Below are 18,477 nucleotides of genomic sequence, written 5' to 3'. Positions count from 1 at the left end.
CAATAAAAAAAAGTTATGTTTTCATATATAAAACTATAGAATCATGTATAGAAGTGTTTTTATTTTGTGTTTATTTAAATTTTTAAACCACCATACAATAAAATTTCTTGTTCAGCTCTCTCCTTGCCCATGTCTGTTTGTATTTGCTGCTAGCCTTTTGTTCTGCTGAACCTGGAGCTGCAAATAAAAAAAAAGTGTTACCAAAACAGTGGTACATGTTTTTAAATTCTAAATAATATTTAAGAAAGCACTGAAAGATATGCCCAAACTAATTAAAATAATTTTCCTGCAAAATTCAGTAGGTACCTGTGCCACATGCAAAGTTAGGATGCTTACAGAAATTGGCAAAGTATTGTAGGTTTTTGAAAACAGGGCAGACTTTCCATTGGCTACAAAGTTTTTGCCAGCGATGGGATTCATCTCAATGGTGATGTAGCTGTTTTGGGCAAGAGGATGGCTAGAAGTTTGGAGAAGATTTTAAACTTGGCTGGGGGGTAGCAGTAAGTAATTCTGTGGAAGTTAGCTTACATGAGGACTTGGACATATTAAGGGAAAATGGAGGTAAAGATTTAGATTAGGGTATTAGTAATCAGGGCTGTGGATTCAGAGGCAATTTTGGGTACCTGGAGTTGGCAAAAAATGAACCGACTCCTACTAAATTTAAATGGGAATAAAAAAAAAAAAAATAAAGCAAGTTTAAATGTCCCAATTCACAAACAGTCATAATTAATTACTTCTCTGCTATAAGAATAATGCCCAATGCATGCAGTGCATAAACGAACACGTTGAGTGACCATGAAGTATGCTTCACTAAATGGGACGTAACGCACAGTTAAGGTGCGTCGGGTTCCTCTGTTACAGGGAACACAATGCCCACTGGGAACCTAGCCTAACTCTCACTGATAACCAAGTAAAAAAAAAAATTTGCAGGACTAGAAATACTTGTATACGTGAAGGGAATGGATAGTCAATAGTTTAAGACTGAAGCTTTTAAAACATTTGGAAAACTGCTGTAATTCAGCTGTAATGTTAGCTTAAACTTTAAACATGACTATGGGATTCTAGGGAAATCATTAGAAGTAGGAGTATAGATAAAATTGTCTATCAGTTTATTATCAGTTCAGTTGTGTTTTAAGTGAATGTATAAAATATATTAGCATATTAAAAACAGAGGAGTTGGAAGTATCAGAAACTGAGGAGTCGGAGAATTTATCTACCGACTCCACAGCCCTGTTAGTAATGACATGGAGGGCCAGAAGTTTTCAATGCAAGAAGCGTGGCTGTTACAATGGGAGTTCTGTGCTTTTAGCAGAAAATCTAAGACATGATGAGAATTGTCATTGCTGAATGAGCCACTGGGCAGTGATATAGAAGGCTATACTTTTCTGAGGTACATAAAGTATCCCCCCAAAGTTAGTGAAGAAAAAGGGGCTTAGCTCTTGCTGAAAATAGAATAGGCTACTAATTTGGGAAAAGTCTTAATGAGGGATTTCATTTATCCAGATACTGATTGTAGCAACAGTACTGCCATACAAGTAATACATTTCTAAACTAAAAGTTCCTTACAATCAGTACATAGATTGCAGGGTTAGCTTTTCGCTAAAGGCACAGAACAAATATGGTTGCAATTAAAGGACAAGTCAACCCAGAATATATTTTTTTTGCCTAATAAAAGAAAAAATTCTAAGCAACTTTGTGATATACATTTATTACAAAATTTGTAATGGTTTTTTTACTTATTTGTATATATAATTGCTATTAAAAGCAGTGTTTGTCCTTTTCTATTCTCTGCCCTGGTGGCTCTGACTCTTGAAACAATGTAACACAAGCCAGCAGACTGACAGACATGACTTGCTGGAGGACACTGACCTTTGCAACACTGTTTAAAAAGTAACAACCAGGAGTTCAGCAAATGTTGCTTTCAATAGCAATTACATTTATTATCTGAAGGCTTGTTAAGTGTCATATTCCAAATTATGTTTGGAAGGACAGATAGTCAAACAAACTTGTTTATTATGAATGGATTGCAATAGATGCGATGTATCTGGATTTTGCCAAAACTTTTGATACAGGACCACATAAATTATGATTTTTAGACTGAGGTTGTTGTTTCCTAGTAATGTTTTTGGGCAGCTAACTGACCGACGAGAATGTAAGGCTATAGGGATGAAAAAATATGCAAGTCACTTATATCCTTACAGAACTGTTTAGTGTAAAAATAACTGATTGAACAGATATATAACGTAATAGCCAACCTCACAACCTCCTCTTTGTATCTCTCTAACCTGGTGGCTAATGGTCACATGGGACATTTGATCCTCACCTGCGTGCTTATGGAAAAGTCTTTTTTTTAGTTTGAAAAAGTAACCCTTGAGTACCTGAGCGTTTCCCTAGTAGACTCCTCTTTCCCCACCTATGAACAGATATCTGTCTGCCTAACAAACTCCGACTTTTAGATATTTTCACCTCTGGCACGCATTCCACACTCAGTTTACCTCACCAAGCTTGAGTTCACTAACCACAGAACACACTTTACATTCATCTGAAGTCCCCAAATTAGTGTCTCAATTATGCCATACTCTTCTCTCTACGAAACCCAAACCTTTTGAGACAAAGCCATTGGTTAACTAAAATCCCCCAATTGACCACAAAGGACTGGATAATAGCAACCAAAAACTGTTATAACTACCTTATATCGACTAGAGACCGAATTGTTCGGCCCTGTTATAACCAGAAACAGGGTCCTTAAAGTATTAATTGACAATCTGGACTTTCCTTCAGTAACCTGACTGCCTCCTGGGAGTCCTGGACAACATTATACTGGCTAACTACTCTATGAACAGATTTCAATCCCCACTATGCAAGGAAAAATGTTGCTATGCGCTGGATGGGCTGCCATCTGCAAAATCATGGGAACAACTGGTCAACAAAGCAATCCCCCTAATTAAATTCACATCAATTCATATGACGTAGCATGCTGTTTAACTGGTATTATGTCTAACCAAGACACATGGTAACAAGTTTGGCAGAACAAAATTAATAAAAAAAAAAAAAACTTACAAAGTAATTCTTCTAAAAATTGAAAACAGGGTTTTGTTAGTTTTTTGTTAGCTTTTTAACATACATAGACCCTCAAAAGCTGAACTTACTCAAACAATTTTTTCCCCAGTAGCCAGTCACTGCAAGGACTACTGATATATGCCACAAAACTGCATCTTTTTTGCAGGCCATTTACTAAACCTGTGCCCTGGTGGCCAATAATTCTAGGACACTTTGCCCATAACAGATCTGCAAGGTTTTCCTTCTAGGGCAAGGGTCCCCAACGTTTCTTACTCGTGAGCCACAGTCAAATGTAAAAAGACTTGGAGAGCAACACAAGCATCATAAAAGTTCATGGAGGTGCCAAATAAGGGCTAAGATTGGCTATTAGGCAGCCTCTATGCACACTATCAGCTTACAGGGGCTTTATTTGGTATTACATCTTGTTTTTATTCATCCAAAACTTGCCACCAAGTCAGGAATTCAAAAAAACCTACCTGGTTTGGGGGCACTGAGAGCAACACCCAAGGGGTTGGTGAGCAACATGTTGCCCCTGAGCCACTGGTTGGGGATCACTGTTGTAGGGAATACCTGTGCACCTAGTACAACCTAGATGGGGATATTCTAGGAGTGTAGCAATCAGCACCTGCTGCTCACAACTACCTCTAATACCTCTCTTGCTTAACTACTGCTTCTTTAAATACTATAAAAATTATTTCATTTCAAATGTGCAGTGCATGCAAACCAGCCTTATTTCTGAACTAAAAGCATTTTCAAGGAAGAACAAATTAAATAGAAAGTTCAAAATCATTTAAGTATGGAATAAACCAAATAGGCTTGTTTTGCCTCCGTTAAGCAATAATTATATCTTAGTAGTTATCAAGTACAAGGTTTCTGATTAATTATAACAGAGAAAAAGGAAATAATTTTGAAAAATTAAAATTATTTGCTTATAATGGAGTCTATGGGAGATGGCCTTTCCATAATTCGGAACTTTCTGGATAACGGGTTTCCGGATAAGGGATCCCATACCTGTACCTTATAATGCAGTGATCCCCAACCAGTGGCTCATGAGTTGTTGTTCACCAACCCCTTGAATGTTGCTCTCAGTGCCCCCAAACCAGGTAGTTATTTTTTAATTCCTTTGGTTGAATAAAAACAAGATTTACTACTTCCGTAAGCTGATAGTGTGCATAGAGGCTGCCTAATAGTCAATCTTAGCCCTTATTTGGCACCTCCATGAACTTTTATGATGCTTGTGTTGCTCTTCAAGTCTTTTTACATTTCAGTGTGGCTCACGAGTAAGAAAGGTTGGGGACCCCTGTTATAATGAATAAATTACAGGTATGGGACCAGTTATCCAGAATGCTCGGGACCTGGGGCTTTCTGGTTAAGGGATCTTTCTGTAATTTGGATCTCTTTGCCTTAAGTCTACAGGAAAAAAACATTTTAACATTAATTAAACCCAAAAGGATTGTTTTTCCTCTAATAAGGATGAATTATATCTTACTTGGGATCAAGTACAAGGTAATGTTGTATTACTACAGAGAAAAATGAAGTCATTTTTAAAAATTAGAATTATTTGCTTATAATGGAGTGTATGGAAGATGAGCTTTCTGGATAACCAATCTCATACCTGTACAGATAATATGGATTGTTTAATTAGAATAAGCAGAACACTTTCACCACATGACAATACAAACAGCTGTTACACAAGCTTATCTACAGTATGAATATACAGAAATAATATACTCTTACTTTAGATCCTTCCAGAAGATGTGCATCCTTCTGTAATGCATTCTGCAAACCTTCTTCTGAGGCAAAACCAACCCAGCAAAATCCACGATGAAAACCAGTTTCTTTATCCTGTAGATATGATTACAAGTATCACTGGCCTTATTCTTACAAAAATTCCAGTAAAGATTTTATTACACGTGAATTGTGGGGGCTGCTCATAAATATTTACGGTTCTATATTCTCACTAGCTAAGCAGACTATTGGGAAAGCTTGAAAAATGCTCTCTTTGGAAAGTTAAAGGTTAAGAGCGTACTGGACAATTATCCAGTTATGAAACAACTCACTACTATTGTCATGGATAAGTTAGAAACTTTCAGAATAATATAGGACCTGTGCATCCAATACAGGGGCCTTATATTAGACTGATATTAAACATCACTCCATTTTATTATTTATGTTTTATTTTCTTCCCCTGATTGAATGGCATGTGCTGTGGTTAAATACATTATTAACCCATGGATAATTGTTTGGTTAATACTTTTGTCATTTTTACTTTATCTCCATTTATTTTCTTTAGTTCTTTTTATTTTTTGGAGACAGAAATCTGTTTCTGAGTATCCTATGATTTTGTTATGAGTATGTATATGCAATCACTTTTTCAGAAACATATTTATACATGGCTTGCACTGATCTTATGCTGAAATACAGGATCCAGCACAGCAAATTGAGTTGTAAACTTATCAGGTTGTAACGTAAGCAAATCATTAGCACCATGACATATGTTTTCGTAAATAATTTATACCAATGTCGCTGGGAATTATTTGCATACATAAGTGTTGAACTGCACCAGTGTAGTTACCCATAGCAATCAGATTTTGACTTTCATTTTTACTTGTATTAAGGTGGCCATACACGCACCGATAATATCGTACGAAACCTCGTTTCGTACGATATTCGGTGCGTGTATGGTATGTCGGCGAGTCGACCGATATCACAGGAAGCTGCTGATATCGGCCAACTCGCCGATCGGACCAGTTTGAAAATTTTGATTGGGCGCCATAGAAGGCGCCTGACCAAAATCTCCCTTCAGCGCTGAATTGGCAGAAGGAGGTAGAAATCCTATTGTTTCTACCTCCTTACCTGCCGATTCAGCCCTGAATGGTGTGTGGCGGATCTGACGATGTTTCGTGCGACCGATGGTCGCACAAAACATAGTCAGATCGCCACGTGTATGGCCAGCTGTAGACTGATAAAAACAAGTGGTTGCTACTGGCAAACCCACTTTTGTAATTCTGCCTCACTAATTTCTTAGTTGCCCAAGGTTTTTCACAAGAAAAATGTACCTAGGGTAGAATGCTCTTTACCCCTTGCATAGATTTTTCAGTCAATGCCCAACTATCTGGTAAACATACACACTAACATACACATCTATGCCACTTATCACAACTTCACTTAGTAGAACCATGGGGTGAGTGATATTAGCCTATATCTATTCTATGCACTATACTTACAGGAGACTGTCACTGATTATATTTAACAGGATCCATGATTATGCTCAGTGTTCTGCTGACTTATTCGCTTAAACATCTCTCAGGGACTAACTGATGACAAAATCAACAATATGGATTTACATATGATTTGTTGCTCAGTAAAAATAAAGTGTATACAGAAATAATACTTACAAATGGCAAAAGGCATTTCTTTACAACTCCATACTGTGAAAAATATTCCTTTAGTTCTCCTGTACAGAAAGAGAGAGAGGGCATACGGGAAAAAGCAATCATGAGTCAGTACTACACTTTGCTGGACATTTTATCCGCTATCAAAACGCACTAACATTACAAGATCTAGAGGTTGGTATTCAAGATCACAGGTTCAGGATGTCCATAACTTCCTTTTATTCCTTCGTATTCCTTTGCTTACAACGCTCGCTGTCTCAGCCTACACTGAGTCAATGTTATATCATATCTTTTACTTTACTTACTGCTCGCTACTGTCCACGGCACTCGGGACACAAAAACCTCAAACGATTTCTTTGCCGGCGCTGCCATGTTGGATAATGTGACCCCTACCTCACGCACACAGGCAGAAAAAAAAAACACACGTTCTGGAGGATGTCTGAATTGCGTGTGCGTGCCTGTACGGAAGATGGCGGCGCCCTGTTGGGATATTCCAATATGGCGGCCTACAGATTGGAGCAAGGGGAGGATGCGTTTAGGAAGCTGTTTCGTTTGTACAAGAGCAGGAACCCGCCAGCTGATTTGAGCGGAGTGATAGATTTTAGTCAGGGACACCCAAAGGTGAAAGGCTCAGGTTTTCTATGGCAGTGGTTTGGGAACGGGGCGTAGCTGAAATAATTTTATGTTTGCGTTTGAAGCCGAATTTATCAACAGGCGATTATTATTTTTAACTATTAGGGGAAGCTCTGAATGAGTAGGGCAGTTTGATATGGTCCAGTTGATCATGGTGAAAAGCAAAAGCGGTTCTGTAGCATGTTAAGGCATGGAACTCCATAGTGCTTTTTGCCATTGACACTGATGTTCCTGCAACATTTAGGTAACAATAATAATGACTTTCCCAAAAATATAAAAAAAATCTGCTTTATATTTATAATATAACTGTCCTCATTTTGGGGGGTGGGGCTGCTAAAAAGCAAATTAGTAGGGTTAGGGAACTGCAAACATTCCTTTTAGTGATTGTAGGGGAAAGGTTGCGACTTTGCACTTTGTTAAAGAAGTCATAGCACTCGCCACTTCTTGCTGGTGCAATCCCTTGTTTATTAGGCCACTTATTACTGGACAGAACCCGTTTACGTAAAGCAGAATACTAGATACTAATATTTAGCTTAATAAAAAGAGTAAATGCATGAGCAAGAAGTGGTGATTGAAAAGAAAAAGTTATAACATTTGACATTGTCTATGATTGCATTAGGAAGTGTATATGTTTTTTGATATTTTGTGCAGAATCTGAAATTAAAAGTAAATTCTTGTTCTACGTTTTTATAGCAGAATCAAAACGACCAGTGGATAATCCCGTATATCCCGTATAAAAACTGCCATTTTAAGTACTAAATCCAACCTCTGGCTCACCAGAGGCTCTGGACTCACACAAACCAATGGTACATATCCACACTAGGTTACATCAGCCAATGAATGGGGAGAGCTTTGGTTTACTGATCAGTGAGTGACACATAGACCATCACAAAATAGTGGCTCAAAGGAAATGATGTAAAAGGGCAATATTTACAAAAATGTATATGCTGATATGGTACGATTCTTAAGATCACAGAGAATATAAATTATCTGTTGGATAAATATTCATTCTGAATGCATAGATGTCCTTTTAAGTAACATAAGAAAAGCTGCTTGAATATTGTTCAAAATATTTTAGGTTGAATATGTGGTAGGTAACTTGCTTTTCATTTTCTTTCATGGAGCTTTGAAAACACCAGTTATTTAATTAAATATAAAGGCTATATACTCATCATGTTTCCATCATGTTCAATTATATCGCTAATTAACATGTGATAATGTTTTATTGATCACAGATATATGTATTGACAAAAAGAGATATGTAATAATAGTGTTGTGCAAACAAAAAAGTATATTTTGAATAAAAAAAATTCTTTGCTAACTGCAGGTTCAAAGCAAAAAGCTTGGTCTCGGCTTACTAAATGACCAGGATGCTAGCAGAGCTGGTTTACAGCCACTGCGCCAATGGAAAGTGTATAGCCTGGATGGCTATCCAGGTATTGTGTTGTAAATCTGTATATTGTGCAACATTAGTTAGCAACTGATTCTAGGCATATTATGCCATATCTACATATAACTAATCCATGTCTTACGCTTTCATCTAAAACCCTTATGCAGTCTTTATCTTAACCAGTACACACTGAAATGACACCTGGAAAACATTGCAGTTTTCTTCTAAATCCTAACACCATTACACATTGTTGCTATCATAATCTTACACTGTACTTTATAGGCCCCAGTCAAGATTTTCATTGAGGAACTGGTCTCTCTTGCACTGCACACAGGCCTGTTATTCTAATGCATCTGATAACTTGAACTAGATTCATAGCACATAAGGTTTCAGCTTGCTGACATTGCCAGTTCAGCCAACTACTTTTTTAAATTTCAGGGTTCCTTTTTATTTCAAATCCCTTTCTACCTGGCTGGCAGCATCACTGGGTGGGGCAATGTCTAAAGTTCTATCCTCGCAAGCCCAATGTGTGCAATCTTGACCTGCACATGACTTTGGAACAAACTTCTGACCTGTGGGGTAGTAGTCAGGAACAGCTCAGGTGAGAAGTGTGCTTGGAAAGCTACATTTTGCTGTAGATGTTTGTTTAGCTGGTAACTATAGATATTTTCTTTTATCTCATATCAATGATCCACCAGGAGTAAATCAGCAGAGAAGAGGAATAAGAAGAGTGTGCTGGAGAAACTAAGATGGGTGACACTTGGCTATCACTACAACTGGGACACAAAAGTATGCATACACCTTATATTTTGATATCCATATTCATAAGTGCCAGGGGCAATCTTATTTTGGACCACTCTGTCCAGTTTGTCCTTGTTGACAGTCCCCAGTTGGTTAAATAAGGGCAAAGCAAAAAACCCAAGACTAGATCTATAAGCAAAAAAAAAAAAAAAATCAGGGAGGCTCAGATGGGTTTTAAGGCCTTTTTGTCAGGAATGCACCAAATTCGTTTTTTTTTCAGATTTGTTAAATACAAAGGGGTTGGCCAAACTGGATATGAATCCTAATTTGCAGATATGCAAACTAGCAGGGGGAAAAGCCATGCCTGAAGTGCACAGAAAGGAGTCGAAAGTTTTAGTCACACAGTCTAATTTTAAGAGTAAATTACAGTGTGAGATTATGATAGCAGAGGGGAAAAGCCATGCCTGAGGTGCACAGAAAAGAGTCGAAAGTTTTAGTGACACAATCTAATTTTAAGAGTTCAGCAAGGCACTGATTTGGCTGAATCCTAAACCGAAGCTGGGATTTGGTGCATTTCTAGAATTTTTCAACTGTTTCCCACTTCCTGCACAGCATCTTGATCTGCTGCTTGATAGCTTGTTTAGCTGTATAGTTCAGAAAGAGTTCAGAACATTTATTAGCAATATGGAAGAGTGGGTATTTGCCTTAAAACATTTATTCTGCTTTTGTTTGGTTAATTCTGAAATCTCTGAAATACATTAAGCAGGTTTTATGGATAATAAAACTTGCCTTTATTTTCTCACTACAATGTTCTCTTACCTGAAGACATACAACAGTGACCTTCTCTCTCCTTTCCCACTGGACCTGGCAGAGCTCTCCCGCTGTGTGTCTGCAGCCTGTGGCTTTCACAATTTCAAACCTGAGGCCGGAATCCTTAATTACTATCATCTGGATTCATCCCTGGGCATTCATGTCGATGAGTCTGAGCTGGACCATCAAAGCCCCCTTCTGTCTTTCAGGTGGGAGACAAACAAGGGTATAATCTGAGTATAATACATCTATTATTGAGCAGGGAAGAGTGCAACAAAAAGGAAAATACAGATCTGTACCTCATGGTTATGGCTGAGGGTGTAGATAAAATCAGTCGAGATATTTTTATTTTATGATGAATTCCTTAATCTGTGTTCCAGCTTTATTATGCTTGTTTCTTTTTTTTTTTCTAGTTTTGGCCAGTCCTGTATATTCTTGTTGGGAGGTTTAAACCGGGAACACATGCCAACTCCAATGATGATGCATAGTGGAGACATCATGGTGATGTCAGGTCAAAGTCGTTTACTGTACCATGCTGTGCCACGAATTCTCCCTTTCCCTGGGGGAGACATGTTGCCGCCATGCCTTTCTGTTCCACCAGCCACTGAAACCTCTGATCCTCCTCTTATTGAACCTTGTTCTACTCTAGATTGGGAAGTATGTGCACAGTACCTGCGCCGTTCGCGCATTAATATGACTGTCAGGCAGGTTTTGCAAGAGGGCTGCTCCTTTCCACAAGTGGAAAATTTGAGTCAGTTAACTGAAGCAGACTCTTATCACCACTACGACGGCGAAGAGATGGGAAGGGAAGGACATGATGGAAAGGATGTATTGACAAAACGTATGAAAATGACAGAGGATTGCTGAGTGTCCTGCTACAAATACTGATTTTATTTCCATTTAATACGACTGTGTTCCATTTTTATTTATGAGCTTTAAGCATTTTTGAAGATTTTATATTGGAAATATACAAGTCAGATATAAACCGCTTCCTTCCTTCTGCAAACATCCGTTTCACATATTTACAAATCTGCAGAGTGAAAGAGTAAATGGCAATATTACATCAAGGAGAGTATCTGTAGCCATACGATCAAAAGATGCGCAGTTTGCTTAGGGTAAGTCACAATTTCAGCTGCCCACACACGTGGCGATTTCCGATCTTTCGTCCGACCATCGGACCGTATGGAGGTAGAAACAATAGGATTTCTACCTCCTTCTGCCGATTCAGCCCTGAAGGTAGATTTTGCTCGGGCGCCATCAAAATCTTTTAACCCGCCCGATCGCCTTCTGCGATATGGGTCGCCTCGCCGAGTTGCCATACACACACCGAATATCATATGAAACAAGGTTTTGTATGGCCAGCTTTAGACCAGAAATGTGTCAACTGCATCTATCGTAAAAAAAAAAAAAGCACTATCTAACTGCAGGCCTGGGGGGAGAGAAAAAGGAGTCCTTGGTAGTTAAAGACTACTCAGTTGCCTCCCAGTGTGCTTATTACCATCCCATACCCTCTCTGACTGCAGCCATGTAGTCAAAAAGCATATGGTGCACCAATTGTGCTTGAAATAGCAGATGACCTATTGCCAGATTGCCCTTAATTGCACACTGAGGTCTGAGGAATGACTCCTAGGTCCTCATAAAATTGCACATTTTTATTATATTTCTACAAATACTCTTCTTTTTTGATGTAATATTGCTATTTACCATTGTTCATAAAATTTACACACCGTGGTGATTTCACTTTTTTTTTTTTTATTATCATACTTTATTAACAGTTACGTTTAATTTTCAAATTGACTCTGAAAGCTAAATGCAGGGTTCGTGCAAGTTAACTGGGTCTCTAAAAAAGGTGTTTTTCCCCTAGAAACTAATTGGTGTACTCAGCTAAAGGTAGCCATACACAGGCAGTTTTAAACTGCCGATTCAGATCCTTCAGAATGATTGAGCAGCTTATCTGCCCTTGTTTGGGGCTCTCCAACAGGCCTTCCCAACTAGCTGGCCAAAAATTGGGCAGATGATCGTATAGGCTTGATTTTTCTGTTGGATCGAGGACCACATCAGCTCATTGATGTGGTCCTTACTCTGGCTTTTCGTATCCCCTTTATTGTAATGCACGTTTGGCCCTAGGACCATGTTGTGGTAAGTTGGCCAGATCACCTCTTTAGGTTTAAATTACGGGTAACATGTAGCTGACTAGTTTATTAGGCTAAATTATCATATAGTTTATTTGGGGAGCAGTTAGCGCTAATGTATGGACTTGGTTTTCCTCAATGAAAATAATGATGCCTATTGCAAGTCACTTATGACAAACTACTAATCAGCCTTGTATGGTAAATATTATGATGTGTTTATATACTGTATATTATGAGCTGGTCCCTAAGCTCAGGTAACTGGCACCAGTTGAAAGAATGTGCTGTAAATCAACAGAAGAGAAAATTAAAAGGTACGTGTTCATCTTTAAAGGCACAGATCTTTACTGCTAAAGGACTGTAATGGATTTATGATGGTATAGAAGGTCCAAACATAAGTTGCAACATTTCTAGTCTAATTATTTGGTTCAACTTTAATTGTCCTTTTTTATACAATGCTTTTTTTTTTTATATCATTCAAAGAAATAATATACTCTGGGTAGACCTCTCTAAAATACATAATCATAGTTTATTGATGAGGACTACTTTTAGCAGCCCTTAACATGTACAACTGCTACAGCATTTCAAGGGTTACATTAGTGAGAAAATATTTATTCCAGTATTAAAATTGCAGCTATTTATCAAGTACTTTAATTTTAAATAATAAGAGACAAACAGGACTATAGTCTCATGGAATTGATGGTATAAACCAATAAGCCCTCTGGTAATTTTTTGAACATTTTGTGCTTTTTCACTTCAGGGGCAGGGGCTTTTTTTTTCAGAACAAACTGCAATTAGCTAGCAAAATATGTTATTTTCTTGTTTAAGATATAGGCTTCTAATTGTCTACAATGAAAAAAAAAGTCATATTTTCCTTAATATAAACACATACATCAGAAACGTAATTTAATTTATTCACAAAAATACAACAACAGGGACCCAGTACACCCCTAATTAATGAGCAGTCTAAATATATCTTGATAGAATAGGCCAATTTACCAATAATTTTGGGCCCTAAATTGTATTTGCTGTGGGGCCCAGGAACATCTAGCTATAGCACTAATTGTAAAAACAGATTTTGAGAAGTGTTTTTGGACAATTAATTCCCTGTGGAGCAATAAGGGGTTACAACTCTGTGGCAAGCTAATGGTTGATAATGTCATATCCTGTATGTTATTTCCTGTTTTTCCCCTTAAAACCTTGCACTGTTGTGCACTGAAATGTGTTTTTATGCCCTTGGTTAGAGAAAACTCATATGTACACACACACACACACACATATATAATATATATATAAATACAGTATATAAACATAAAGGAAAAAAGAATCCACATGAGCCACACATGTGATCTTGACTTCACAATAGAAATAGATGTGTTATGTGATTTTGTTGGGTGTATAGATGCACAAAAATCTTTTTGCACAGTGCTGATTTATGTTGTGATGTTATTAACAAGTGAACTAAATTTGAAAAATTACATATGGTTAACTAGAAAGGAAAGTATGAGAACAAACTTCATTTTGGGTTGAAAAACGTGAAGTCACTGAATGAAATCTGATCTGTTTTGGCTCCACCCACTTTTTCTAACCTTGGACCACAGTTATATAGTAAAACCACTGTGCAAAGTTTGGGGACCCTGGTTTTAATAGTGTCTGAATGGCAGCAACTTAAATTTCCCTACTGAAAGTCAACCAGTGATATCTGATTGGTGGCTCCGCCCACTTTTTCTAACCTGGAACTGCAGTTACCCAGTGACTAACTCTGCAGTTTAGGGACCCTAGGATTAATAGTTACAGAACGGCAGCAGTTTAATTTTAAACCAATAAAAGTCAATAGGTAAATTGTGGTTGGAGGTTCCGCCCACTTTTTCTAACCTTGAGTCGAAGTCACCCAGTGACAAACAGGGGGCACCCTGGCATAAATAGTGTGAGAATGGCTGCAATTTAAATTTAAATCAATAAAATTCAATGGATGGAATCTGATTGGCTGTTAGTGGCACAACCCACTTTTCCTATTTTTGAACTGCAGTCCCCCAGTGACCAACTTTGCAAAGTTTGGGGACTTAGGCATAAAAATTGTGAGACTGACAGCATTTTACACTTCACCATTGAAAGTAAATTGGTGAAATGTGATTGGCTGTTGATGTCTCCGTCCACTTTTTTCTAACTTTGAACGGCAAATACCCAGTGACTAACTCTGGAAAGTTTAACAACCCTGGAATTAATACTTAAATAATGGCATCAGTTCAATTTAATGGGTGGAAATGGGTTGGCTGTTGGTGGCTCCACCCACTTGTTCTAACTCTGAATATGTAGTCAGCTAGTGACTGACTGTGCAAAGTTTGGGAACCCTGGCATAAATAGTGTGGGGAAAGGAAGCATTTTAAATTAAAACCAAAAAAATTCAATAGGTGAAGTCTGAAACAATGAAATAAATGTGATTGGCTTTTGCCGGCCCCACCCACATTTCTAACCTTGAGTACGAAGTCACCCAGTGATTGAATGTGCAAAGTTTGGGAACCCTGGCACCTAACCAATAAAATTCAAAAGGTGAAATCTGATTGGCTGTTGGTGACTCCGCCCACTTTTTCAAAACTAAAACTGCACTCCTCTAGTGACCAACTGTGAAAAGTTTGGGGACCCTGGTGTTAATTCTGTGAGAATGGCAACAGGTTGAATTTCCCCATTAAAAGTCAATAGGTAAAATCTGATTGGCTGTTGGTGGCTCCACCCACTTAAAAAAATACAAAAAGCCTTAAATGCGTAGTCACCCAGTGACTGACTGTGCAAAGTTTGGGAACCCTGGCAACAAACCAATAAAAATCAGTAGGTGAAATCTGATTGGTTGTTGGTGGCTCTGCCCACTTTTCAAAAGTAAAACTGCAGTCCCCTAGTGACCAACTGTGAAAAGTTTGGGGACCCTGGTGTTAATACTGTGAGAATGGAAGCAGGTTGAATTTCCCCATTGAAAGTCAATAGGTAAACTTGGATTGGCTGTTCACAGCTTCGCCCACTTGTGGGCATTCAACAATCATCATATTTTCATTCAGGCTGACCCCATGACTAAGTGATTCAAGTTTGGGGAGTGTAGCCTCAAAGCTGTAAGATTGGCAGCAGTTTCAATTTCAGTGGGTGAAATTTGATTGGCTGTTGTTGGCCACTCCCACTTTGGGGTCATCCAACAAATGTCGCTGTTTCATTTGGGGTGACCCCATTATTATGTTATTCAAGTTTGGGGGCTGTAGCTTCAAAGCTGTAAGTGTGGCAACAGTTTGAAAATCTTCCCTGTCAAAGCCAATGGGAAAATTGGGGTGTTCGGAGCGGCACCAAAAAAAGACGGGGGACGGGATCACTTAGAAAAGCACAAGCAACCTGCTCCGCTATAGGGCGAAGAAGTGTGGGGAGTTTGGGTGTTGTACCCCTAAAACTGTAGGAGGAGTAACATTCAGAAAATGGGGGGCGCTAAGAATAAGACGAAGAAGAAGAAGCGGAAGAATAAGCCAAAGTCGAAGAACAGTATGTTGGGGTTTTCAACCCGACACAATTAGAATTTGTAGTGAAAGCTGTTTGTATTGTGTCATCTGTTAAACAGAACTCATACTAAAAAGAAAAATCATAGGGCATTCATGGAGTGTTTTATTTAAGGAAACAAAGCACATAATGTTTAGCAATGAGAAAGAAGCGCTCAGCTGGATTCAACCAGGCAAAAGGGAACATTGAATACAGAATAAAATATAAGTAAATGCAGGATTTAAAAGCCCTCAGGTTTCAGCCCCAAATCAGAGGATTTTCATCTCGGTTTAGTGCAGACTTGGCCATAGGTTGGCCCTGGGGCCAAGCGATCTGATTATGTGGGCGGCAATGGGGCAGTCGGATCGGGGACCGCATCAACGAGCCGATGCGGTCCCCGATCCGACCAGATTTTCTAACCTGGGCGATCGAGATCTGGCCAATTTCAGGCCAGATCTCGGTCGACCAGGCCGCTCTGCTCTCCACATACACGGGCCGATTAGCTGCCGAATCGGTCCAAGGGACCGATATCGGCAGCTATAGTCGGCCCGTGTATGGCCACCTTTATTCTAAGCCTTATTAAAGGAGAAGGAAAGGCTAATAAAGAGTTAATGTCAAGCTGCAGGCATACCTTCAGTTGTCTCAATAGTGCCCTTAAGTCTCCCCAGATTTCTCCTGTTCAGAAGATCAGAAGCCAAACAGGAAAAAAAAACGCTGAGAAGATTCCCATAATGCAACGCTCCTCCCCAGACTTGGTGACTTGGGACTGTAGGCCGCGCATGCGCACACAGCAGGAGCGTCAGGTTGCCATGGCGATGCAGCGACCGGAGAACTCTGTGACATGCAGACCCGCCAGGTGGGGGGAGCGGGGGGCAGGTGCGGGAAGCGGCGGGGGGTTTGTGGCAGGAGCGGGGAGCTGGGGGGGTTTGTGGCAGGAGCGGGGATCAGAGGGGGGGCTGGCTTGTGCTTTTCAGGAATAGCCCATACAGACATGCTGGACAAGATGGCGGCGCCGTTCACTAAAACAAGTATGTAGGTTCTAGTATGTGTATCTCTGTAAATCTTTCATTAGGCAAGCCAGGAAAATAGCGTTTTTACATAGCAATAGTAATACTATTTAATAGTGTGCTTAATAGATTTTGACTTTCCTTGTCCTTTAAATCAAATATATTTAAAATATTTTTAGCAATATACATGTAAGGCTAACTAATAGATACATAGGTCAGAAATAGCAAATGGTTTGGTATTGTGGACAAGTGATCATTTTTCAAATTATAAATGTAAGATAATTTTAAGTGATTCAGTAAATTGCTGACCCACTTTATCTGGCAAAAGAGAGCTCCCTTTTGAATCTTTGATATTTTCTTCAGACTGGGACGTTGTCTACCAAAAATTCAACCAATTTCATCCCACGATTAACCTTACCATTAACCATTCCTCTTTACACATGAATTTCCTGGATACCACTATCTACATAAAAAATGGAATCACACAAACATCCCTATACCAAAAACCAACAGACCGTCCAGCATATCTTAGGTGGGACAGTTTCCATCCACATCACATGTTTTTAGTCAAGCTCTTAGTTACAACTGGATTTGCTCAAACCCTGATGAAAGAAATATATATCTCCATTCCTTACGGAAAACTTTTGTTAATCAGGGCTACCCTCCGCAGGTTATTGGTGATCAAATCCACATAGCAACTCAAATACTCAGAGACACAAACAAAAAATAGAAATTAAAAGGGTACCAGTTGTAGTCACCTACAACCCACTGCTGAACATTATAAGAAAAATAGCCAGGGACCTACCTGCAGCCCATGCTCCTTACAGATACCAGACTAAAGGAGATATTCCCTGAACTACCTCTTCTGTCCTATAGACAACCTCCGAGTCTGAGGAAAATGATTGTTAGAAGTTCTCTTCTCTAAACAACTAAAGCAGGTACATTTCCCTACAACAGCAAAAGATGTGAGACTTGCAAATACATCCTGTGCAAAGATCAAATTGCAATACTGAATACACAAAAAGTCGACACCGTTCGGGACTGCTATTCATGCTTCCTCCAATGTGGTGTACATGATCATATGTACTAAGTGCCCTACAGGAGGAATGTACATTGGAGAAACAGGGCAAAGACTACACACAAGGATGAACCATCACAGACATAAGATCAAGACCAAAGCGAGTGATACACCAGTGGGACAACACTTCTGCAATCAGGACCACAGGCTTCAGGACATGAAGGTGTTAAATCTAAAAGGGGACTTTAAAACTGAACGAGAAAGGAAGATCCATGAATTCAAATGTATGGAGTTATTTAACACATTAAAAACAGGGCCTTAATTTGGGGTCAGGTTTCATGTCACACTCTCTGACCTGACTGAATCCAGACCCCTGGACTATTTACAACCCATCCTAATAAACATTAATTACTTTTATTATCTTCACAAGTTATCTCTGTCTATCTGTAACTTTCTAATTTATTGCTCGTGAACACTTCTATCTGATGTAACAGTATATATGTTGTGCCATTCCAGTTTTCATTTGTATTCTGCCTGACCAAGGGGCCTAAAGGTGCCCATACACGTGAAGATCCGCTCACTTAGCGAGGTCACCAAGCAAGCGGATCTTCTCCCTATATCCCCACCTACAGGTGGGTGATATCGGGGAAAATGTAGGCTAATTCGATCGTTTGGCCCTGGGGCCAAACCATCAAATTATAATGGCGGCAATGGGGCAAACGGTTCGGGGATCGCATCAACGAGCTGATACTGTTTTATTATTACAGAGAAAAAGGAAATCATT

The 18,477-nt window shown here is 39.0% G+C and overlaps 2 protein-coding genes across 3 annotated transcripts; one reads left to right on the top strand and one right to left on the bottom strand.

Annotated features, from left to right (window-relative positions):
* Positions 1–41: 41 nt before the first annotated feature.
* Positions 42–6,943, bottom strand: slirp (SRA stem-loop interacting RNA binding protein). Its single transcript, XM_002938859.5, has 4 exons — positions 6,761–6,943; positions 6,459–6,517; positions 4,798–4,905; positions 42–177 (listed from the first exon to the last, which is right to left on the bottom strand). Exons 1-4 carry the CDS (start codon positions 6,825–6,827, stop codon positions 112–114), a joined length of 300 nt encoding a protein of 99 aa, XP_002938905.4. The 5' UTR covers positions 6,828–6,943; the 3' UTR covers positions 42–111.
* On the top strand, positions 6,869–12,491 carry alkbh1 (alkB homolog 1, histone H2A dioxygenase). 2 transcript variants are annotated; one of them, XM_012968616.3, is made up of 6 exons: positions 6,869–7,076; positions 8,416–8,524; positions 8,917–9,079; positions 9,177–9,267; positions 10,045–10,238; positions 10,443–12,491. In XM_012968616.3, exons 1-6 carry the CDS (start codon positions 6,891–6,893, stop codon positions 10,894–10,896), a joined length of 1,197 nt encoding a protein of 398 aa, XP_012824070.2. In that variant the 5' UTR covers positions 6,869–6,890; the 3' UTR covers positions 10,897–12,491. The 2 variants fall into 2 exon arrangements, with proteins under 2 accessions (XP_012824070.2, NP_001072394.1); NM_001078926.1 differs by having other exon boundaries at positions 7,006–7,076; positions 10,091–10,238; positions 10,443–11,014.
* The last annotated feature ends 5,986 nt before the right edge of the window (positions 12,492–18,477 follow it).

This window comes from Xenopus tropicalis, chromosome 8, assembly GCF_000004195.4.
Source record: "Xenopus tropicalis strain Nigerian chromosome 8, UCB_Xtro_10.0, whole genome shotgun sequence".
Lineage (NCBI taxonomy): Eukaryota > Metazoa > Chordata > Amphibia > Anura > Pipidae > Xenopus > Xenopus tropicalis.
The sequence above is the reverse complement of the archived record's forward strand: the minus strand, read 5'-3'. Positions and strand labels throughout refer to the sequence as shown.